The 25,257-nt window shown below is 41.5% G+C and overlaps 1 protein-coding gene across 2 annotated transcripts in view; it reads left to right on the top strand.

Moving 5' to 3' along the window:
- Window positions 1-728: 728 nt before the first annotated feature.
- Window positions 729-25,257, top strand: part of PPP4R4 (protein phosphatase 4 regulatory subunit 4) — an 83,413-nt gene continuing 58,884 nt past the window's right edge. For both annotated transcript variants that reach the window (XM_083501703.1, XM_083501702.1), the window contains exons 1-2: window positions 729-3,066; window positions 4,040-4,113. In XM_083501703.1, the coding sequence (XP_083357829.1) occupies window positions 2,947-3,066; window positions 4,040-4,113 (194 nt within the window). In that variant the 5' untranslated portion in view covers window positions 729-2,946. The remainder of the gene's footprint in view (window positions 3,067-4,039; window positions 4,114-25,257) is intronic.

Genomic DNA, 25,257 nt, shown 5'->3' with positions numbered 1-25,257 from the left:
CCTGCCTGGGGATGCAGAAGTGAGGAAACACTACCACATTTAACTATTTCTCTACCATGAACCAAAGCAACTCTCAGTGTGCTTCCAGATACGGTAGGTGTTTATTGTGGAAGGGTACTTCTCATGCATGCAAGCTTTTTACAGCATCCACAAGACAATGCCGACTTGCCTTTTTTTTTTTTAGTCCATAATTTCCCAGATATAGCTGGGATTCGGCTTTAAAAATAGCTCAAAAACTTCTTTTTTTGAGATTCTGCAAAAAAGCTCCACAATCTTCTATCTTTTGAAACATGGCAACCCTAACTGTTGTCAGTGACCAAAGATCAGCCTGCAAATGAAGCTCCCACCTGGATGTATGTGCCCATAAGGTGGCCTGTCTCATTACAGTGGCCAATGGGCCTGAGTTGATGCAAAAAACTAAAGATGAATTTCAATAGGGACAAATGTAAGTTTCTAAACTTAGACACAAATAACCACCTGAACAAATATAAGATGGGGGACACCTGGCTTGCTAGCAATACATGTGAAAAGGATCTAGGGGTCTTGGTGGACCACAAGCTTAACATAAGCCAACAGTGTGATGCCGCAGCAGCAAAAAAAAAAAAAAAAAAAAAGAGGGGGAAGAAAAGAGCTAATACTATTCTAGGCTGCATCATCAGAAGTATAGTGTCCAGATTGAGGGAAGTAATAATACCACTCTATTCTGCCTTGCTGGGATTTTTTTTTATTTTGGCATGGGAGGCCCAAGAGCATAAGGAGGCCCTGCTGGATCAGGCCAGTGGCCTATATTTTGATTACATATTTTGTTCTGTGAACTGCCCTGAGACCTCTGGGTATAGGGTGGTATATGAATTCAATAAAGAAGAAGATCGGGTCTAGCCTCCTGTTCTCAAAGCATCCAACCAGACATCCCAATGGGAAGCAGGGCCAATACATTTTGGCACCTGAGGCAAACCACTGTGAGGCCTGTTGTACAGGTGGCGTGGCGGTGTGTGTGTGTTGCTGATAAGGGGGCAGATTTGGTTTCACAGAGTGCACTGCTGTCGCTGTGTCAGCTGGTGATGCGCTCCTAGGGGGCCAGGTCTGCTGCCCCTGCTGATCCTCGCCCCCCTGAGGCCATCACCTCACCTTGCCTTATGGGTGGGCCGGCCCTTGGTCCCGGAGCACGTGACCACCACCCCTCCCGAGGGTGAAGAGCGCAGCCAACCAACGGCCAGCAGCCGTGGATTAAAAAAGCCGTTTTGTCTTTCACCACCTGAAGCGGGGCAAAGGGATTGACGGTGCGCGTAGCAGGTGGCGACGGCGGCTAGTTTCTCATGAGGCGGGCCCGTGTGGCAAACGGGAATGTCAAATTTACCTCAGGGAGAGGGGTGGGAAACAACAAATTAAGCCGAAACGGAGCCTTGCCCCGTCATACATAATATAATACTATATATATGATGTGCCTGGACCGTCTTCCCGGGCGCGTTGCGATATTGGCGCGCTCGGGTCGGCCCTTTTTGCCCCTCCGGGGCCTCTGTAGCGGCTTCGTTGCCCTGGCGACGGGCTCGGCGCTGCCACACTGCCCGCGGAGGCGAAGGCGGCTCCGGCTCCCTCGCCCCTCGGGCTCCTCGAGTCGCGGGGGAGGGAGCGCGGCGCCTCTAGGAGCTGCAGGGCGAGGGAAAGCAGGCAGCCCGCCTGGGCCCATGAAGCCGCGTCCCTCGGAAGGGCCCTGAGTGGCCCAGCATCTCCCGGGGTTGGCATCCGGCCTTTCCGGCTTGGCGCTCTCTTGTCTCTCTCCGCTCGCGGAGCCCCATCCTGGCCCGTCACCAGGAGAGGGGCGGGGGAATCGCTGCGCTTCGGGGGCGGCGGGAAGGCAGGAGAGCCGCTCCTTTGGCGGGGGTGGGAACGCACCGCACTCTCGGGCTTATATATATGATAGAGTCGCTGCGTTTCCCTCCGTAAGCGCCCCCCCCCATAAAAAATTCCATCTTTCCCGCCCTACAAAAAAAGGGCTATAGATCTTGTCATTCGCCCACCTCCCCGTTCTGCCACCCAAACCACCCCGTTCCCCCCCGGGAAATCTTCTCCCCTGTTCTTGGAGCATCTAGGAAACGGTGCCTGCCCTCCCTAACCAACCCTTCTTCTTGCGGGGGTGCAGGTCCCTCTAATCCGCACGCCCCCTAAATTCACATTAAAAATACAAACCGATAATCCCTTTGCACTCGTTCGGGGAAGAAGTTGTGTCGATTTCTCCTCCATCCCCCCCCCCCCCACTGCAAAACCCTCTTCAGTGTTAGCTTTCAGGTGGGCATCTGCCCCCATCTGTCCTGGAGCAGGGGGTCCCAAGATCTGCCTCCTTTCCTGGGCCAAAGAAGAGAAAAGTTGCAGCCTCAGATCCGCCTCCATCCCCCACCCCCACGCCTTGCATTTCCACCCTTAGCGCCCCCACCAAAAAAAAGAGAAGAGAGAAAAGCAAGCAGGAGCGAAGTGAAAGGAGGGCGTGCGTATATGCGTATGTGTGGTGGAGAAGGTGGAGGAAGGGAGATGTTGGTGTCTCCTTCTCCCTGGAAACGCTGGAGGGACTGAGGCGAAAGTGAAGCAGCAGGAGTGAAAGTTTCCTTGCCGGAGCCTGGGCTGAGTGGCGAGTGATGCTCTTGGAGCAGCAACGGCGGCGGGCTGTGCTGGTGCCGCATTGTGTTTGCTGAGGCTCCTCCTGGGCGGTGGGGGCTCAGTAGCGTCCTACGAAGAGGAGGAGGAGGAGGAAGCAGCAAGAGCAGCAGCAGCAGAGCAGCCTCTACTCGCCCACCTCCACCAGTGCATCCTTTTAAGACGAGAAGAGGGTGTTTGTTGCCTGCTTGCTCTCCTCTCTCTCTCCAAACCTCTCTCCCTCTCTCTGGCCTCAGTGCAATGTGAAGCTTGCACACAACCCTGGTTTTGTCAAAGACTGGAGCTCCAACCTAGTACATGCATCCGATAATCATCTTCTCCTACAAAATGGATTTTAGCCAGAACAATCTGTTTGGTTATATAGAAGATCTGCAGGAACTTACTATTATTGAAAGGCCAGTACGCAGGAGTCTAAAGGTATACCTCTCTCTCTCTCTCTCTCTATATATATATATTTAAAACTGTACTTTCTAATCAAACTGCAGTTATTTCAGATTGGAATCTATTAAACAAATGGTGCTACTATCTGCTATATGCAGGCTCAGCTTGTTTTACAATGAAGAGATAGTTTGCACAGATAAGGGCATTAAATCATGTCATCTGACAGTAGAATTATTTCAGAAATGGGGTTTTAAGTGTGAGGTGGGGGAAGAAATACTAGATATAAACTGCTTTAACTTGAATTAGGTTTTGTGATTATATAATTTGGGATCTTTTCCCATTCCTTTCTTTCAGGATGTAGTTTAATAAATGAGGTGTGTGGGGGGGGGACTATTCCTGATTTTAAAAAAGTGCACTACCTAATTTTTGAAATGTTATCAGAGATTCTGAGTATTAAAAACCAAAGGCCTCAAAACCCTGGAACTGTTTATAGACTTCCAGGAGACTGTTCCAGAGAAAGTGAGTTAAAAATTACAGCCTGACATTCTGATTCAGAAACTGAGGAAGGGGACAGCTATAGACCACATGTTTTGCATGCACAAAATCCTAGCTTCAGTTCTTACTGTCTCTAGTTAGCAGGGTCAGGAAAGACCCTTACCTAAGAGCTTGGAAAGCAGATGCTAGTTGGTATAGATCATATTGAACTAAATGGATCAATGGTCTGACTCATACAAGACAGCTTCATAACCAATTAAGCAGGAGCACTTGAATTCATTTTCCATTGGCATCTTTTTAATTTCATGTACTCTGATTTAACTTATTTGTGTTTCGAGCTGTACAACATAATTAACAGCATCATCCTAGGCATAGTCACTCAGGAATAAGTCACAGTGATCTCAATGATTAAGTATATTTATGTACTGTAAACTTGGGGTGGAAGTAGTTTTTAACAGATTCAAGCATGGACTTGAGATGTTAATTATGTTAATTTGTGTTTCACACTTGACAGACACCAGAAGAAATAGAGAGATTGACAGTTGATGAAGAACTCAATGATATTGAAAGGGCTGTATATCTACTCAGGTATTTCTTTAGATAATGTTGTAGAGGGTTTTTTAATGTTACTTTTTATCTAAATGTTTCCATCTCCATTCTTCATGTGGTATTTTTAATGTGTTTTTTTTTTTTAAAAAAAGGTTTGGAATAACACCATGGAAGAAAGTTTAAAATGTGTGATGGTAGCATTTTATTTATTAAATTTGTATAAGGCCCATCATGCACATAGTAGCATGAAGAAACGATGGGCATGCACAGATGCTTAGCTACTTTCTATTAAGTTGGCTACTTTCTACTATGATCCTTCCCTCTGATGAGTTGGGCTGCTATTGTTTTTCTTTTTGAGGTCACCAAATTGTGTGGAGGTATTAATAAGATTTCACATTGACTAACTCCATAGTACAACTTTATGTTTTAAAGGATTTGTTGTGTAGCACCTGAGAAATGCAGAGATGCAGATAACATTGACACAATCATATCTGGTACCCTTCCCCACCCAGTCTGCTTGAAATGCTTACTTAACAGATGTTTAACTGCCTTGAACATTAACTGTCCGAAACATGGGCTTCCTTTGACTTTCATGTAGATATCATCTTTGAAGGAGGTGCTGTTCTGTAAGATTTTCATTTAAACTTGCATTTTTATACAATGCTCACTAATTGAAGTGCCAGCTGTAAGCTTCTTTTCAGTTGATCAGTTATTTTTAGAGTGCTCCAGAGCCATGTTTGTCTCATTCTTTAAAATGTGCTCTGCTAATATAATCTATTTGCCACTTTTTAAGCCAGCATTTTTATCTGCCACTTATGCTTCTGATAATAGTTCCTATCTGGCAATAGCCATCATCTTGCTCTGTTTTTTGTGTGTTTTATTTTTAAATTATCTCACTCACATGTGATTTGGAAGTACTTGCTTGAATTCACCATTTACCTTTTTCATTGTTGTCAATAGTATACAGTTCATGCAGATATTGGGTTCCATAGCTGTGGGTGACCTTTGCGTTGTTTGGAGACATAAAATAATTTTGTACATGGCTACTACCTCCACCTCATGAATATTGTTCCTCCAGTCTGCAAACCACCTCATATTTAATCACTTGCCTGGTCAACTTAGATGAAAAGGAATTGTATACAGGAAAGTGAATGGACAGACAGAGGATGGATGGAACACTCCATTGCTGCTGCTCCAACCTCTCTTAGCAGACTACAAACCTTTTAGGAGGCTAGTAACTTTGGGGGGCCTGTTTAAAAAGATATGGTAAATAATGAAAAATTATTCTTATACCATAGTTTGTTATTTTTCAAATGGGAGCCACATCTCATTTCCTTGGGCAGCCAAAAGGAACTGACCTCCACACAATCCAATATTGATGTGTCTTGACTGGGTAAGCAGAGATTGGACCAATGTCTGCTCACCAATCACTGTAGTAGAGGCCACTCTGGTGGCTGTCATTGGTGATTCTATGCCTACCCTTAGCGTTTGCACAGTCTGATGATGCAAGGCAGGTTTCTGCCACTTTTTGGCCTCACATGAATAGAACACGTTGCAATCTGTCAAAAATGGAGAAAGAGAATAATGCAATTGTATTGGAAGGTTGCAGGCCTCAAATACTTTTTGAAACAAAAAAGTCTCATTAAGATAAGACTTTATAATTGCTGATGTAGCTAGATAATTGCTAAGATATGATATATTTAACAGTTCTTAAGAGTTTAAGAGGATTCTTAACTGGTTTTGTATTCTTCTTGACTCCCCCCCCCCCCACTTTACTATACAGTGGCCCAGTTCACCTGTCATAGTATACTCTAGTTCATGGTTTACTATGAGTGCACTGAGTTGAGCTGTTTCTCCGCTCTTTGCTCACACTGGGGAGAAACAAACTATGACCTCTAGTTTAGTGTTACAACAGTTACGTCTGATCCTGTTTTGTTCCAACAAACCTTGGCCCTGTTTTTATTGTAACGTTAAGCCAAAGGTCATGGTTTGTTTCTTCCTGGCATGAGCTGGGAAGAGGGCAGGGCAAAACCGGAGCAATTTTGCTTGTGCACAGTAAACCATGGTTTATGGCTTATGACATGAGAATTAGGTCAATTTGTAGTCTCGTGTTGGTGGAACACAAATTCTTTCGAAACAAAAAAATTCCTTCTAGTAGCACCTTAAAGACCAACTAAGTTAGTTCTTGGTATGAGCTTTCGTGTGCAAGCACACTTCTTCAGATACACTGAAACAGAAGTTGCCAGATCCTTCTATATAGTGAGAAGGTGGGGAGGGGTATTACTCAGAAGGGTGGTGGGAATGGGTGATTGGCAGACAGCTGAGATGAGCCTGTTGACGACTCTTAACGACTGCAATAGGTCTTACAGGAAAAAGCAAGGGGTGAGAAGGTGAGAAATGGCTTTGTCATGTATAATGAGATAAGAATCCAATGTCTTTGTTCAGGCCAGGTCTCTCCATGGTTTTAAATTTGGTAATGAGTTGTAATTCAGCAGCTTCTCTTTCCAGTCTATTTCTGAAATTCCTTTGTAGTAAAACAGCTACTTTGAGATCTTGTATAGAATGTCCTGGGAGATTGAAGTGTTCTCCTACTGGTTTCTCTGTCTTGTGATTCTTGATGTCAGATTTGTGTCCGTTTATTCAACCAACACGGCTACCTATCTGTAAATAAATTCTTTCGAGTGTTCCTTTCCTCTGGTTTGGCTTTTAATTGTTTTCTTTTTGAGACATATGGTGAAATAAATAGTGTTGAGTGTCATCAGTGTAGCAACACTAGCATGCTTTTCTTGTTTGGGTAGTCTAGTTGTTCCTTGGTGCATTCCCGCCGCCCCCCCGCCCCGGCCAGTGATGCCAACCTCAAATCCTAGTTTTTTCTGTACATTCAGTGGCACATAGAATACCTCTTCCTGATTGACCACACTTTTCAGAACAGGCTTTTCTGTAACAACTGCAACAAAATGGCTTGTGTTTTTCCCCCTATAGACTAGTTTTGTTTGTTTGCTTGTTGTTTTTTGTAATTCTATTTTCTTCCAGTTAGACATTTCTTGTCAAATTGCTGGCTGAACATCACCAGCATGTTGTTGGCTTGACTGATATGTGTTCTTTCTTTCTTTTTTCCTGTATGATTCTCTCCTTGAATCTCTAGCATTATTACATAACTTTTGGACATTATTTCATTTTGGGCTGGTTCACACTGTTCCCCAGAACACAGGCTCTACTTGTAGTAGGGTGCAAGAATGAGCTTTGGGCAGACATTTCCTCCTTGCCTCTGTCTTGCACATAGGCTTTTTAGAATCTTTTCTAGAATCATAGAATTGTAGAGTTGCAAGGGACTGCAAGGGTCATCCAGTCCAGCCCCTTGCAATGCATAAATCTTAGCTAAAGCATCTATGACAGACGACCATCCCACCTCTGCTTAAAAACCACCAAGGAAGGAGAGCCCACAACCTCCTGAGGGTGTCTGTTCCACTGTCGAACAGCTCTTGCTGTCAAGAAAGTTCTTCCTGATGTTTAGTTGGAATATCTTGTAATTTGAAGCCATTGGTTTGAGTCCTATCCTCCAGAGCAGGAGAAAAATAAGCTTTCTCCACATATTGTTGTATGCATGTAGGTCCTGCCCGTCTACCTATCCCCTTTTTGCAGCACATAGATGACAGGACTACTATTGTAGAAATTTTTAGTTAATTGTACAGTGTCCAAATCTGCGAATTGACCCAGGGTGAACAGTTGCTGCCACTGTGTGCTGTATCAAATAGCAGAGCTTTCTCTTTCTTTCTTTCTTTCTTTCTTTCTTTCTTTCTTTCTTTCTTTCCCTTGCAAGTGAAGCCTGCCTTATTTGGACATTTGACCTCCAAACTTTGCTAGTTTCCATTTTATTTTGAAATCTGAAGATTTTTGTGTGAAATGTGTAAAAATGAGTGTGCTTTCTTAATCTGGATTGTAGGGGGAAATGTGTTGAAGGTAACCTTTAAAAAAAAAAAAATGTTGTGCCCCAGACAACATGGGAATAATGAGGTCATTTGACTTGATTGGTCAAACCATGGAACTTTATATTACTCTGATTTCATGTTTTGTACCAGAGAAATAGGAATAGCATTGAGATACTCAATGACCTGTTCATCCCAGGATCCCATCTCTGACAAAGCCACTTACTTGGTCACCTGTGCCAAGTAAGAATTGCTCCAAGGGATCAGGAGTTCTTACACAGCCACCAGTCAGCCTCATGGGTGTAGGCAGGGGGAGGCACCTGTCCCCCCCTTAAAATCAATGCAAATCAATGCAAATCTTAGGTTCTGCCCCCCTAACAAACGCCTGCCTCCCCAACAAAAATCCTGGCTACGCCCATGGTCACCCCTTTCCCCTTGCACCTGGAAATACTTTTATTAGAAACAACACAGAAAGCATGAACAAGGTATACAAAATGTACAAAGAGACATACTCAATTGACAGCCAAAATGTTAAGGAAAATTAATTTGAAATATCCAAACTGGGGGGTTGGATGGAAGAGAGAAAAATCTTATATGAAAATGAATCTGTAATAATAATAAAAAGCCAACTATTTCTAAAATATATTCCTGAGAGCATTGCAGACATTGTTTTACATTTTATTTATTAAATTTGTATGCCGCCCTTCATCTGAAGATCACAGGGCGGTTCACAACATAAAAACGCAAAATACATAGTAAAGCAAACGGAAAAACAAGCCAATAATACCCCTCTCTCAAACACATTTAAAAGGTCACTGAATGTTACTTAGCCAAAGAACTGGTTATAGAGAAATGTTTTCGCCTGGTGCCTAAAGATAGGTAATGAACTTGCCCTGGGATATTTCAATTGGAATACTTTTTGCCCTATTCTTTTTGTGCCAAAATTTGGCAATCTTTCCCTATTTTGCCCCAAAAGAAAGCGTTGTGCTTGAGTGTCCTGCCTTTGCAGTTTATTTGCACATGATCAACACATACCAAATTTTCTTGCAAGTTAAGGTGACTTCTGATTTTCCCATTTTTGTCCAGCACTTTGCTTGTCCTGCTTACTCTTTTCAGTTTCTCCTAGTTCATACTTATAGCTTACTACTATCCTTTTTGCCTTTTTTCTTTAACCAATCAAAATATAGTCATAATAGTAGCTGTACAGTGGTACCTCTGGTTAAGAACTTAATTTGTTCTGGAGGGCTGTTCTAAACCTGAAACAGTTCTTAACCTGAGGTACCACTTTAGCTAATGGGGCCTCCCGCTGCCACCGCATGATTTCTGTTCTCATCCTGAAGCAAAATTCTTAACCCGAAGTACTATTTCTGGGTTAGTGGAGTCTGTAACTGAAGCGTTTGTAACTTGAAGTGTCTGTAACCCGAGGTACCACTGTATATACTCAAAATGTTCTCACATACTCTTGTCATCCTTTCATCAACTCTGTGGGGTAAAGTAAAGGGTAAAGGGACCGCTGACCATTAGGTCCAGTCGTGGCCGACTCTGGGGTTGCGGCGCTCATCTCGCTTTATTGGCTGAGGGAGCCGGCATACAGCTTCTGGGTCATGTGGCCAGCATGATTAAGCCACTTCTGGTGAACCAGAGTAGCGCACGGAAATTCTGTTTACCTTCCCGCTGAAGCGGTACCTATTTATCTACTTGCACTTTGACGTGCTTTCGAACTGCTAGGTTGGCAGAAGGCATTATTATCCCCATGCATAATACTAGGGATAGGAACGGGGACTGAAACGGAGATAATATTGGCAACTGAGGTGAGATTTGAATGTGGAACTTTCTGATTCATTGCTTAGTCACTGTGCTATACAAGTGCTGTACTTCATTTTAGGCTTTATTATCCACCTCTGAAAAGCAGTTCAACATGCAATTGCATTCAGCCCTTATGATTACTAATGTTACAATGATATGAGCATGTGGTAAGGTAACATTCTAAATATCATTTCCCCCCCAGTATAGAAGTTCTTATAAGGGAAAGTACACCGACTATGATATTTTCCTGTTGTTCTTGAATTTGACTTCCGTTGCTTTTGCTTTGTTATCCTGTTCCATATGTATTTGGAAAAGCCACTTTAGCCTCTCAGACCACCTAATTAGAACATAAGCTCTAATAGGTCTTCCCTCTTGGGGCTTAGCTTCTGACTTGGGAGAGCCTCAGGACATTTCTTTTTGATGCTCAATACTCCTCCGCCTCCTTTATTGCATTCTCCCCTCCCCTTTAAAACCAAGGCCTTACACTTTCAAAGAATAACATAACCAATGGGTTATGCCTCCTGGGGTATTACGTATTCTTATTAAAGATTGGGGGAGAAATGTTTGCTGCTCATTATCCTTGTGAGGAGTCATTAGAGCTGCCACTCATGGTAAAAATGAAGAAGAATCTTAACGTGCGCATTTACCTAGTCATACATTTTATTGCCTAGGATCATGCCATTCATCTCATGTACCAAATAGTCCAAATATGTAAGCCAAATTTCTTCTCTCGACCCTTCAGCGAGGAAGGATCTTGTTCCTCATGCACTTTGAGGCTTTAGTTTGAAGAGAAAATGTGATCACCTGAGGGAAGCGGATGGGGGTGGGGATCTTGGCAAGGGAAGCCTTGTTACTCTATCACAAAGGAAGCTTTCATGAATGGTTGTGTGTAACAGTGCTGTCAGGGTTTCTACAGCAATTACAGAGTATTCATCAAAAGCTGGAAAAGTATTACGTACAAGGGAAAGGATCCAGGAGAAGGGCACAAATGGAAAACAGGGACCAACTATTTCTGATAGCCAGCCTAGTTGCCCCAGAGTAAGACAATGGACAGAGGGTGCATTTCCTCTTTAAGAGGTGGCATTGAAACATGTACAGTCTTGATGCTGAACCAAATGTGTTGAATGTAGAAGCACATATAGATATGCATTTATGGCAGAAATAGCACACGTGTTGCAAAATACCCACTGCAGCACTTCTGGAAGTTTGTAACACTGGCTATCGAGCTGACAATATTTTTGTACCTTGGGTCACCTTCTCGCAGATTCTACCAGATCCTGAGTTTGTAATAAGTCAGGCACAGCCTTTCATTTTAAACACCCATGATATTTTATGTTTGTTGTAATTGTAACTTTTTGCACTGAAGATAAATTAATTATTGCTTCAGAACAAATGCACTTGAACCAGAGAAGGGGGAGGAGAGAGTGAAGGACCCATATGGATGCCATGTACACAATACTGAAAGTATTAGTTATGCTGTCATGCAGGCATGCAGATGAAATAGTCAGCTCTGGGAGAAAGAGCAGAGAAAATGTTGCTCGTACTGATGCAGCCGAGCTTTTGGATCAGGAAGCTTTGCACTGATATCAAGCAATGGATGAGTCACTGGCTCAGCGTTGCTTGTCCTGAAATTCCACTGATAATTGTAAACAGTAAAATCCTTCCTATTGTTTTCATTAAGTATCTGTTTCAAGATTATGGTGTGCAGTGAGATGTTGCTACTTCTTCCAGTTTAAGTAGTAGTGGTGTGTGTGTGTGTGTGTGTGTGTGTGTGTGTGTGGTTGTGTGTGTACATACACACAAATGCACACATGGGACCCACAGCAAAATATTGCATTGGAAAGTGCTCGTGTTCAGGATGCCAGCCAGCCAGATTTTTCAGGATGCTTCATTCTGCCATCACTGAGCCCTGGATTTCTGACCACACTCTTAAAAGACACTCAGTATTCTGTGGACATTGAGCATGCTCAGTTTGGATGTTTCTCCCACCCCCAGGGCCTCCTCACCCTAATTTTTAAAGATTACATCCCCATTTTGGCTACATGAGGCTTGACACTTGGCGAATGAGTTCATTATCATTGTGTGTGGGATGCTTATGTAGATATATTTGTATTTTGGACCATGAGAAGAAAAAACAAGTAGGGGAAATAATATATGGATAGATAAGAATAGAAAATTATTCTGCATGTTGAGTATATCGTTTTTATATAGGTTTATTCTTATCTCCTCTTATTTGTGATTCACAGGTTGAAAACTGTTTTAGCAGCACATTAAGTACCCTTTTAATGTCACCCTCACTTGTGATGTGCTTAATTTTTTTAAAAAACCATTTTGTTTAACATGTCTCTACTACTAGTCAAACTTTTTTTTTTGCATATAATGTAAATTTAATAGGTTTTATGGTGGTCAGGGCAATACTTCCTTTTTCTCCTGATATCTCTAAAATTTAAGATGCTGGGGGATAGCAAGGAATGATAGGAGAAGCAGAACTCTGCTAGTACCTTTGGTTTTTGTATACCGTTGGACTGATCCACCAAGAGTATTATATTTTCTTTTTTCATATATTTTTAAGTGTGCAGTTCAGCTCTTGGGCATTCCTTAATGCTCATCCTTAACTGTTACACTGTAGGTGTTTTTGTACTGTGATTTTCTTTTCCAGCTGTGAAGGAAGTTAATTCTCTTACTGGAAGTTTTACCAGCTGAGCCCTGTCCCTGTGTGTGTCATTAAGATACACATAAAGAAATAAAACACAGCAATCTTAATTTTGGAAAATGGTGAATTACAATAAAATGCAGTAAAACTGACAGTTAAGTTAGTAGGTGAAACCATTTTGTTGGCTGAGATCAGAATACTGGAATTTTAGTGTATGAAAGTGATGAGGAGCCCCGATCCAGAGAAAATTAGTTACACCAAGAGTTCCACTGAAATCAAGGAAATGTTGGTAGTAACTCACTTAAGTCTCACTGATTTCAACATCATTCTAGATTCAGGTAGGTAGCCGTGTTGGTCTGATGCAGTTGAAATAAATTAAATTAAAAAATTGTCCAGCAGCACCTTAGAGACCAGCTAAGTTTGTTCTGGGTATAAGCTTTCATGTGCATGCACACTTCTTCAGATACACCTGAAAAAAATCAATTTTTATTGATTTCAACATGGCTTAGGCAAGGATCTGTTCCAGCATATGTATGTCTGTGTAAAAATGAAGTTCCAAAAATGATAAATTAGATATTTGTTTCATTAATTATTTGAGGGATGCGGGTGGCGCTGTGGGTTAAACCACAGAGCCTAGGAGTTGCCAATCAGAAGGTCGGCGGTTCGAATCCCCGCAACGGGGTGAGCTCCCGTTGCTCAGTCCCAGCTTCTGCCCACCTAGCAGTTCGAAAGCATGTCAAAGTGCAAGTAGATAAATAGGTACTGCTTCGGTGGGAAGGTAAACGGCGTTTCCGTGCATTGCTCTGGTTCGCCAGAAGCGACTTAGTCATGCTGGCCACATGACCTGGAAGCTGTACGCTGGCTCCCTCGGCCAATAAAGTGAGATTAGTGCCGCAACCCCAGAGTCGGCCACGACTGGACCTAACGGTCAGGGGTCCTTTTACCTTTACCTTTATGATCTACATATATGAAACCTTTCCAGTGGCTTAAATGAGACCTGGGCCTATTCAGTAAATAACCACTTACCACCATTTTTTCATTGCTGTGTTAATATAAGTGCAGCACTTTTTAAAAAGCTGAGTATGAATCAGCTGTGGCAAGAAAGCAAAGTCACCTTAAATGATTCGTGCTGTAAGAAAGCTGTCTCTGATCTATGGCTAACACCTAATAAAAAAGAAAACATGGCAGCTTAGCTTGATATGGTGTAGCTGTTACTTCTGAGAACCTGATCCTGGGCAATGGAGACAGTTCAAAAGGCTGAAATAATGTGGGTGGGGAGGGGATCCTAAACTTAACTAGTGATCCCATTATTTAGCTAAGGTCCAGAAAACTCAGAGAATGGGAGGACAATAAGACATTAAAATGGTCCTGTCAGGTGGTATTTTGGGAAGAACTGAGAGAATGGTGCTCTTTGACTTTTTTGTCAGAAGGTAGCAGACGTTATCAACAGTTAATTTTTTGATAAATAAAAGCACACACATAGACATGAAATAGCTAATATTTGGAATAGGCTCAAAATATTCTGTAACTTGAACGTCTTCATTTGAGGAGAGCATGGAGCAGGGTGTGTGTATGTAGCCTGAGTAGGGGTGTGGCTTGGGAAAGAGGCCTGAAGAGTTTTTTGAGAGCTGAAGGGCCACATTCAGTCCCTGGTCCTGAGGTTTCTTAACCAATGTTTTTGAAAATCCTTAAAGAAGTTGCACCAGTTTACATCACTTTAAATTAAGATTTGAGTCATGAACATACATGTTTTCAGTGTTGAAGATTTAAATGAACAAATTGTCGTTCCAAGAATGTGGATTGTGTGAAACTTTGTAAAGTTTGGCATGCAGGGAAGTACGGTGTGGTTGTTTCATCATAGTATTCATTTACATTAACCTCACTCATATTGAATGAACTACAGATCATTCCACTTTAGGCAGATTTTGTGATAATCATTTGTGAAGTAATCACATGGCAGCTTCACCAGCTACTACAGTTTGCTTGGATCTAGTCAACCCATATTTGTAAGATGACAAAGCAGTGCACATAAACTTTCTATCTTTGTACCATTCTACTGCACATAAGGGTGATGTGGAACAAGTAAGATGTTGATAAAAGCAGATGCAAGTTTGCTGTATGTTGGTTTGTAAAATTATAGCACAATCTGTGCATGCTGTTAGATCAGCTTGTTGGATATAAAATGGTTTCTTAAAATTATTCCCTCACGGTGACATAAAATGTGCAATTTTGTGGATTGCACATTGATCTGAAATATGACACACACAGCAGTGATTTATTCATACTTTTGCCTCTGCTGTACGTCACGCCTGAATCACAGTTTTCCCCATAACAGTATAAGCATGACAACTCAGGCCAAGCAAAGTGCACCATTAAAATGCATTGCCCTAGCTGGAGCATTCCCTTCTTTGAAGTGCTGACCCATCTTTAACAGAGTTGTCAGGTTTGCATCTGCAGACTATGTTCATGAATCCCATGTGTACTTGAAAAGGCTCTGAGTCGCAGAGCTCTTGATTAGTGTGCATGAGTCCAACTGTAAATAGTTGCCAGCCTCTCATTCTTGTGTCCGTCTGTCATTCCACCCGGAGATCTCAAGCTGCTGCTTCTCCACTGGTGATGGTGAGGGTGGGTAGGGTGCCCACAGGCGTGTGTGTGTGTGTGTGTGTGTGTGTGTGTGTGTTGTAAACTGCTTAGAGATTCTGTTTGCATTCAAGCAGTATGTAAATTTTGTACATTATCACAAACCTAGCCTACTCTAGATACGCTTTTCACATTGATCTGCAGACAGCTCCATTCATGATGGCATTTTATACCTCAGTGGAACTTTTGCAGGCAAAAACTGTAGGACATGATGGAACACTAAATGCTACATTGTATTATCCAGCAGTGCTGCACCTCATGACCAAGAGCCTCCTGTAATGTTTACCTGCAAGATTCCCCACAATGTTTATTAATAGATTCCTCAATGTAGGTTCTACCTCTTTTATTGCTTCTTGTACAGTGGGGCTGAGGGAATTGATGAATTAAGGTGGGGTGGGGGCTTTAATTATTACATTTCTTTTTTATTTTATTTTACAGCAAACTTTATAAAAGAAAGAAAAAGTGATGAAAGGAATAGATCATCAAAGTCTCATCAGGAGTTGAAGATAACCAAGGGGTATTAATTGCTATTCTCACATGGAACAGGAAGCAATAACATGAGAAGACCCTATAAGCAGGAAGCTTTTAGTTAAAGGCCTAGAAGCTTCACTAGTGTAGATCATATTACCCTATTGTATTATCAGCCACCTTGTGGAGTAAGTAGGTTAAGGACCAGTGCCTGATTCAAGGTCACAATTGAGTGAGGATTTGAATTCTGACTTTCCTGGTCCAAGTCCAGCACTATGTTTGCTATACAGTGGTACCTCGGGTTAAGAACTTAATTCGTTCTAGAGGTCCGTTCTTAACCAGAAACTGTTCTCAACCTGAGGTACCACTTTAGCTAATGGGGCCTCTTGCTGCCGCTGCGTGATTTCTGTTCTCATCCTGAAGCAAAGTTCTTAACCCAAGGTACTATTTCTGGGTTAGCGGAGTCTGTAACCTGAAGCATCTGTAACCTGAAGTGTCTGTAACCCGAGGTACCACTGTACTGGCTTTCAGAATGTTTAAAACATGAGATCTCCCTCCCTTACCTGTAGTTCAAAGGGGTACAATCCAGGAAGTTCTGCAGTGTGTGCTATTTTTGCATGTTTGAATCTTTAGAACTTTTCTGATTACGATTGTGTGTACATTCCAGGTACCCACTGTCCATGACCTTATCCTACATGAATTTAGTGGAAGGTCCAAGTAGAGTCTAAAAACTTAGAACTGTATCCACAATTAGGGTCCTTTCCTTTTTGAGGGCACCTGATAATGCAGAGAGAGACAAGTGCAAGTTGTAAACTTGTAGACTTTATCCTTACCTTCCCCTGAATATGGAGATCAAGAGGAGGGATGGTACATCCCTTTCCTTCCATTTAATGTGTGAAAAGGGCTTCTAGCTTCAAAGTCGTGAGCGGAAGGATGAACACCCACACAAGCTTGTTGGTGATTTCCAATTACTTCTTCAGTAAGAAGGAAACAGCATGTCAGCTTGCCATTAAGGAAATGCTTTCCACTATTTCTAGTACTGTGTAGCTAAAGCTTTTCTAGACGGGAGATATCTTTCCTTATGTTTATAGCATTTCTTTAATTTTAAGATTGTGAGTGGGGGAGTTTTCTGTTGGCAAACAGCAATTAAAGCTTGAACTTGGTGAAATAAACTCTGAAAAAGAAAGAAAGAGGTTACAGGCATACACTTGATTTGGCAATGTCTCAAAATAGCCATTTGTCTGAATTATTCCATTCTTGCTGGCAGTTCTTTCGTCAGAAAACAAAGGAATAAGAAACTTGGATTGAGCAAGCTGATCTTGGTAAACAAGGTTACTATGATACATAGCTACAGTAGCATGCAGCCAATTCTTGTTTTTATTTAATCATAGTTAAACAACAGTGGGCTAATCATGTTGACTATCTAATGGTAAATTAAATAAACCATTGAAATGTAAGGACTCCCTTCTTTAAAACAGAAGTAGTAGGAAACCTGTGTAGAATTAGCCCATTAAATAATTCAGACACAAGCTTTGTGGCAGGTAAAGGCCAGTTTGTAACTAGATATCTTAATGAGAACAGCAGCAAATTAAACTAAGTGTATAGAGTGCGTTAGTTTTGGTTCCAGACAACTGAGACAGACAATGTAAGTAAGGTGAGATCTTTTGTTCTAAAGGTCTTCTAGCTGTCGAAGTGGGAGGTGGACTTTCCCAGCAAGGTGTGGAGAGTTGCCAGAGTGGCTTCAGATTTCTTTTCTTTTTTTATTGACATGAACAACTTAAAAAACAACAACAATCAAAGCATAATAAAACATTAAAAGTTCATAATGGGTAAAAAAATAAAGAAGAAGAAGCAGCTTGCAAAAAGCCCAATTCCCAAAGCCTTGTGAATAGTAGTCGTGATATTAATATAAAAATAGTAACAACAACACCTTTTCACCTGTCTCTCTGAAAGAAGACACGTGAGTCCGACAAATGGGCTTCCCAGGCTCTTGGGGCCACTATTGAGAAAGAAGGATGTTTTTTGACCTCCCTCAGTGTCTCACTTGGGCCAAGTCAAACAGAAATGATGAGATTCTTCTTTTGGGCTTTGTGTTTTCACTACAGCACCATTAGTGCATACTATCATTTACAGCGTACAGTGGTACCTCAGGTTAAGAACTTAATTCGTTCTGGAGGTCTGTTCTTAACCTGAAACTGTTCTTAACCTGAAGCACCACTTTAGCTAATGGGGCCTCCTGCTGCTGCCGCGCCGCCAGAGCACGATTTCTGTTCTCATCCTGAAGCAAAGTTCTTAACCCGACGTTATTATTTCTGGGTTAGCGGAATCTGTAACCTGAAGCGTATGTAACCTGAAGCATATGTAACCCAAGGTACCACTGTATCATAAACCTAGCAACTCCCCTATGAGGAAAGATTACACTGTTTGGGGCTTTTAAGTTTAGAAAAAAGGTGATGTTTGTTTTTATATGAGGAGGTGCTCATTTATGCCACCAGACACCCACAACTAGAAGAGCTACATGGTGTGCTATTTCTGCACATTTTAAATGGCTGCTGTCCACCTGCCAATCTGTTTACCTGGGGCCAAGTGTGAACTGTGTCAGAGGAATAGTATGGGCTCCACGCCTTCCTGTTGGGGAGGCTCAAATTGTCCTAGGGAGACTCACAGTATGAAAAGTTCTGTTTTGTAAAACCATATTGAGGAAAGAGTGAATTGGGTTAAGACCTTAATAGACATTGTAGATTGCTATAGTGCCCTGTGGCTTGGTTAAATAACACAGCAAGCCTACCTCACCTTCTTTGTCCAGTATATGTAAATTGCAGTTTGGTGCTTGCAGGAGTATTACGGCATTGTGTAAACAAAGGGTGAAATGTGACTAGCACCTGCTTTCCATTGCTCAGAATGTTCTAAGATGCTTGTAGACTGATAATTTCTTAAGTGTTAGGTATGCCTGCTCAGATTGCCATGAACTCAAAAATTTATGTTGACCCCTGTATTGATCTCTGCTAGCCATAACAGACTGGGGATGAGTGGAATTAATGTAGGCAGCACAAGGGGAAGGGGAAAAAAAAAAGATTATTGTGCAATTGACCCATGCTAGCTGGAACTTTTTTCCTGGCACCTTTCACTGGTTTTCAGGTTGAGGCCCAGGAATTTCCTATCCACAGAAATGGGGGGGGGGGCATCTTTGGAGAACCTCTGATAGAGCATGCAGTATTGGGCAAGATGGACTAATAGTCGTGTGTGTGTGTGTGTGTGTGTGTGTGTGTGTGTGTGTGTTTCTGCTTGCTCACATAAGCGCATGTGTGTCCCCCCAATATCTCAGATTCATATTTTCGTATAACAGACAACACATTTTTCTTCTGCATAAAATGTTTCCTCTATCAGATGAAATAAGACTGTACCTGTATTATTATTATTATTCATATGCATATCTTCTGTGGGTGTTTCTAATCTCTTTGTGTAGAGAATGTAAGCACAATCAGAAGTGGCAACTATGCCCAAAGCAATGTCAAACTTGTAACGTTGTAATCTCCTAAAAATTTTGATAACAAAATGCTAACAACAGATTAGTAACAATTCACACTGGTTGAAACTGATGTTATAACTCTGCTATCAGTACTGAAATTAGCAGTTGGGTTGCTGCCACAAAGGCAATGATATGTATCTGCAGGTTTTTTTTTTGTCTTGGCAACTAGTGCACTCTGGAGATGGAGAACTGAAAACCTGGAAGGGAAGTTGATGTTGACTAATCACTGATGCCATATGCTGAGTCTTTTCAGCTAATGGGTGAATGAATATTAGACATATCATGTCTTAAAGAATGTGGTTCTTGAATTCTAATAGGTGAAACAAAGAGGATAGTAGCAATGATTATTCAAAGAACGTGGTATCATTGAAGAGGTTGTACATAAAGTACAGTAAAGCCCAGCACGCCCAATTCAATTTCTATAATAAAAATTACAGGCTGCTCCAATCTTTGTCAACTGGTGTAAGATTCCAGGGGTCTTGGCACTCAGCCAGGTTTATGGTTCCTTCAGAAATTAGGCATAGCAGACACTGCAGTGTCTTTATGAAATATGGTCTTTATGAAATATCTTTATCTAAGATTTAGTAAAAATCTTAAAAAGCAAAAAAGCCTCATAGCAATATATACACATGAGAGGGTAAGCTAAGGGTCTTTGTCACAACAGGGTGCTTGCTGGAGACTTCACATGATGTGATTCTCAGTTTTGTGAAAGTGTCCAACATATGTTCAGCTCCTGGGCTACTGCAGTGGTTAGAAATTTGGTAGAGTGTCAGCCAGGGCATGGATATCATATACCATACTTTTCTGTGTATAAGATGAGCATTTTTTTTATTAAAAAATCATGTCCAAAATTGGGTGTCTTCTTATACATGGATAGTGCATATTTGGAAGTTGGGATTGGTTTGTGTCGTGAGCCAGAAATTGTCAAGCGGGTATTTGGCATGTTATTGGTGTCTGTGACAAGGGCTGTTGTTGATTGGCTGTCACTGCAGCGCCAGGGTGGGTGATTGGCGGCTTCTGGTGTTGTGGGGACAGACGATAGGTGCTCTTTGTGACATGTGCGAGTGGTAGCGTAGGTCAGGCGGGTGAGCGATTTTTGGCAATTCCTGCTAAAAAAAGCTGAACAACTTTTGGCCACCCCCAAAAAGCTCAACAACTCATGGCAATCTCCCCCCGTTTTCTTAATTTTACGTCCCCAAAAATAGAGGGCAACTTATACACGGGGGCATCACGGAAAAATAGTATGTTAAGTGTGGTACAGTAGTATGTTAAGAATTGGAATGATAACCTAAGGAAGAGGAATTGTGGCGGGAGGAAAGAGAGATGCTTTAAAAGTGGTTGTGGGCTTTATCAAGCATTAGAGAGTAATATTTTACATACTTTCAGCAAAACATTTCCTTTGAAGACAGTAGGACACTCTGGATCCCTTGCCCTGCATTTTACCTTTCATTTATTGTTCATTGCCACAAGAACATAAGCAGAGCCCTTCTGGATCAGAGTATCCATTTAGCTCAGCATTTCAATTGAAACACTACTCTGACCTGAAAACCAAAGCAGGCAAACAGTGAGCACAGTCATGCTTTTGATTTGTACAAGAGATTTCTTTTTTTAAGTACAGAAGGAGCCCATTGTGCTAATTTCAAAGCTGTTTCTTCAAAAGAAGTCTTCACCTGTTCTTGAAGTCTCTAGTTTTTCTTTGTAATATAGCCAGACATTTTCACACATTTGTGGTTTGACTTCCATAAGTATTCATATCCACATTACCGGTAGTTCTAAAACCTGGCTATTAGTTTATGTTCCTGGATGAGCTTCCACCACTTTTGGTTTAACCACTTGACCCTTTGTGGTGATCATTGTAGCCTCTATGCTGTTTTACAGTGGATGTGAATCACAGTAAGTGTTTTGTATAGGAAAAATCCATAATACGAATCAGTATGAGGCATTGTAGCTTGACACCATTGGTACAAACTGAATGGAACAAATAAATGTACATATTTTGCTATTCTTGCCATTTGCATTTTGCAGTCACAAGTGATTGACCTGGTAGGAAGGAATTTGATCGTGTTTAATACTTTGTTCATAGCTATGTGAATTAAATAAACTAGATATGAAATGTACATTATGACTCAAATGCTTCTAGTTGTCCAAAAACTTTTCTGTTGTGTAATCTGCTGAATCACCATTAGCAAGCTACAGTGTCTGTGAATTTGAGCCTTTATTTGCAAAAAAACCCCAAAAACAGAACCACTAGTTGCTGATATTATGGAGCAAAGCTAAGTTTTCATCAGTGTCAGATATCCAAAGGAAAGATATGCTTGCTTTATGCCATGACCTTCCTAATACCTTTTAGAATTTAACGAGAACTTATAAGCTGCTTCCTATATTAGTTTCCAAACCAGAGTAAGGAAACAGAAATATAGAGCTTGTTCCAGTTGAACATAGGCACAGTGCATGGATATATGCAGAAGAGTCCTAGTGGCCTTATTCCTTGTATTCCTACCAATGTGAGAGTGTTAAGCTGAATAGCAGGGAAAAGGATTATTATACATGTGTTTTGTTTCCCATGAGTTACTTGTGCTCCAGAGCATAAAAACCTCCATATGTGTGTGCTATGCTTGTCCTTCACTGAATCCATAATATCAGGGGAAGCTTACTGCAATCTGGGCTTCCCAACACATATATCTCTTAACAGCGCAGACATTTATACTGATTTATAGGTCTGATGGTTATTAGTGTGTTTATGTACTTCTGTATTGCAGCTTATGTATTGTACCCCACCCAGACCTCTGATGAAGGCTGTACATATGACTACAAATATTTATGTATTTAACCCAAATACTATTTGGGCAAAATAACTTGGTGATGCATTTGTATACATTTCCCTTAATTAAAATTCACACTGTGTAGTATGTGTGTGTGTGTGTGTGACATCATATGCCTCATATCTGTATGCACTGTTGGTGTGTGAGCATCTACTCTTGGGTTTTGATTTATTTCTGCAGCAGAGTTCTTTTTACAGAAAATAATAATAATAATTTATTATTTGTACCCCGCCCATCTGGCTGGGTTTCCCCAGTTTCCCTGCACCTTCTACTTCTTTATAGCAGCAGCAGCATTCCAGCTATCTCTTAGTGAAATTCCCGTTACAGTCATACCTTGGGTTACAGATGCTTCAGGTTCTGTTTTTCCGGGTTACAGACCCGCTGAAACCCCGAAGTACCGGAACAGGTTTCAGCGGCCGTGCATGCAGAGAAGCGCTAAATCGCATTTTGCGCATGCTCAGAAGCGCCGAATCACAACCCGTGCATGCGCAGACACGGTGCTGCGGGTTGCAGACGCTGTGGGTTGTGAACATGCCTCCCGCATGGATAACGTTCGCAGTCCAAGCGTCCACTGTACAGGAATAAACACCATTTGGCTCAGAGTCTTTATTATTTAGAAAACTTTACATTGGTCATCAATAAAGAACAAAACAAATAAAGAAACATAATCTTTTCCTCCTTTTAGCCATCCAGCCAGAGACCTAATGCTGACTCATTCACATACTCATTTACACTGACCCCAACTTAGTTGATCTCATGCCCTGATAAGGACACCTGTTCCTGGGGAAATTTTCCGTTGCCTAGCAACTTGTTCAAGGCCATTTACAAGTTTTTTTCTAGAATATTCCAACAGCCCTCCTGACTTGAAATTCTGCCTTGAACACCTGGTATTCTCCCCCCTCCTTTTATTCAGTAAGTCCCAATTCCATAGTCAGCATTTGAAATTTTACAGCAGTCAAATGCTTTGTAAAAATATCTGTAGTCATAAGCTCTGTGGAACAATACCTGAGCTTGAGCCACACTTTAAAAATGCAATATTTCACATGTGCATAGAGTATATCTAAGTGTTTTGTTTTAGGTAGTATCTGGGTTAGCGGAGTCTGTAACCTGAAGTGTATGTAACCTGAAGCATATGTAACCTGAGGTACCGCTGTATGATGAATGGTTTCTTTAAGGTATCTTAAAACACGTTTCATTGCATTCCAATCTTGCTGTGTTGGCTTAGACATTTTTCTGCTAAGTATGTCAGTTGCATTTGATATGTCAGGCCTGGATATGTTTGCTAAATAAAGCAAACTTCCAATTACGCTTCTGTATTTGTCAATATCCTCAAATTCTTTTTCATCATCTTGCTTTTAATATTCTAGAGTCATTGGAGTAGCAACTGGATTACAATTCTCCATGCCATTTGACTCCAGCAGAGCCTGAATTTTACTACTTGGGCTAATCAGAAAAGAGCCTGATTCATCTCTGTCTATTTGCATGCCTAGGTAATTTGCCTGTAATCTGTTAGAAGTTAGATTTTTCTATTTTACCGTATCCAGTCAGCTGTTCCAACCAGTAAGAGCTCACAAGCTGGGTGGTTAATAAATAAAAAAGGAGAAGACAAACAAGCAAGTCAACATTATTCTAGAAAAGAACACAGTATGTATTACAGTGTTCCTTTACCCTTTGGGTCTGAACATTTTAAAGTACAGTCATACCTTGGTTTTCGAACAGCTTAGTTCTCAAACGTTTTGGCTCCCGGTTTGCGAACTATTCTTGGAAGCTGAACGTCCAGTGGGGATTCTGCAGCTTCAAATTGGCTGCAGGAGCTTTCTGCAGCCAATCAGAAGCTGTGCTTTGGTTTCCAAACGTTTTGGAAGTTGAACGGACTTCCAGAACTGATTCTGTTTGACTTCCAAGGTACGACTGTATTGTAAATTGATCTTGATTTTCTTGTTTTATCTATTTGTACACCACTTTGTTGTTGTTGTTGATGATGATGATACAATAAAGTGGTGTACAATTTTTTTATGAAATAAAAACTTAGTCTATAGGAGTGGATCCCTTAGAACTTTTACCTCTAGAGATGATGGAAAGTTGACTAAACCACCAGCCATTATTGTTGAGAAGACAGTTCTGGATGAATTCTGTCTCTAGTATATTTAACTGTCCAATCCCTGACCCACTGACCAAGTTTATATAGCACGTTAAACTTTAGTGAAATGTGCAGAAGCAAGAAGGAGTTGCCACGAGCCTTAGTCTTTTGTGGTCCCCCTCACTTTTCTCCTACAGCCAGAAGGAAGACTTCAGTAGGCTTTTGCTTTGCTGAATCTTGCCTTCCTTTGTCCTGTGCATCACAGCTTGTGGTTTATAATAAATTCTGGTTAATTTAACAATCCACGGTTCAAAGTTTACTTGTTTTGAAACTGAGCTTCTTATATGCCCAGATGACAAAACAAGCTGAGATTTGGGGAAAGTGGTGTGTGTGTGTGTGTGTGTGTGTGTGTGTTGGGAAGCTGTTGAAGTCCTCTTCCTGGCTACCTGGTTGGAGGGTTGTGCTGGCTCCTTCTATACCATGCACATTTCACTGGATGCCAAGTTGCACCCTAGCCTGTTTTGTAATATAGGTTTAACAGTTGTTGATGTAGGTCTGACTGTATATAAATTTAAATCTCCCATTGGTCAGTGGGAAAGAAAATCAAGGGGTAGCCACTAACAAGTTGTGCCATCAGCCAAGATCTAACCATGGACGGAAGGAGTACTGGATATGACACATGTGTGCTCCTCTCCTGTGCTGCCCATGACCCATCTATGTTTCTGCCCTGTTTTGCCTTGCATATATGTTTGGTGGTGGAGCCGCTCAGCCAGCAGAACGACTCTGCTAGCATATCTGTAACTGTGGTGTCATATCTTGTATTCCTCTAGTGCAGGGTATCCCAAACTTTGGTCTCCAGCTGGTTTTGGACTACAGTTCCCACCATCCCTGACCACTGGTCCTGTTAGGGATGTTGGGAGTGATAGTCCAAAAACAGCTGGAGACCTAAGTCTGGGAAACGCTGCAAGTGTATTGGGGCTTCTGCCAAACGCTAAAACCTTCTTGATCAGTGGTTCTTGAGAATCTGTACCTCATGTCATGCACTCGGCTGATTAAATTATTGTTTCTTTGCATATGAGTAGAAACAATAGTTCTGAAGCAAAAATTATACTTTCTTTTTAGGACTTCTGAGTAGACTTGGCAAGAATTGTTTGAGCCCTAACAAAGATGATTGATTGGTTGTGCCCATGTTTTGGAAGAAAATAGGTTTTTAAAGTTGGCATTGGTCACGGGGACTTGCTTGATGCTAAAGACAGTTT

This window comes from Podarcis liolepis, assembly GCF_965112155.1.
Source record: "Podarcis liolepis genome assembly, chromosome: 1".
NCBI lineage: Eukaryota > Metazoa > Chordata > Lepidosauria > Squamata > Lacertidae > Podarcis > Podarcis liolepis.
The sequence above is the reverse complement of the archived record's forward strand: the minus strand, read 5'-3'. Positions and strand labels throughout refer to the sequence as shown.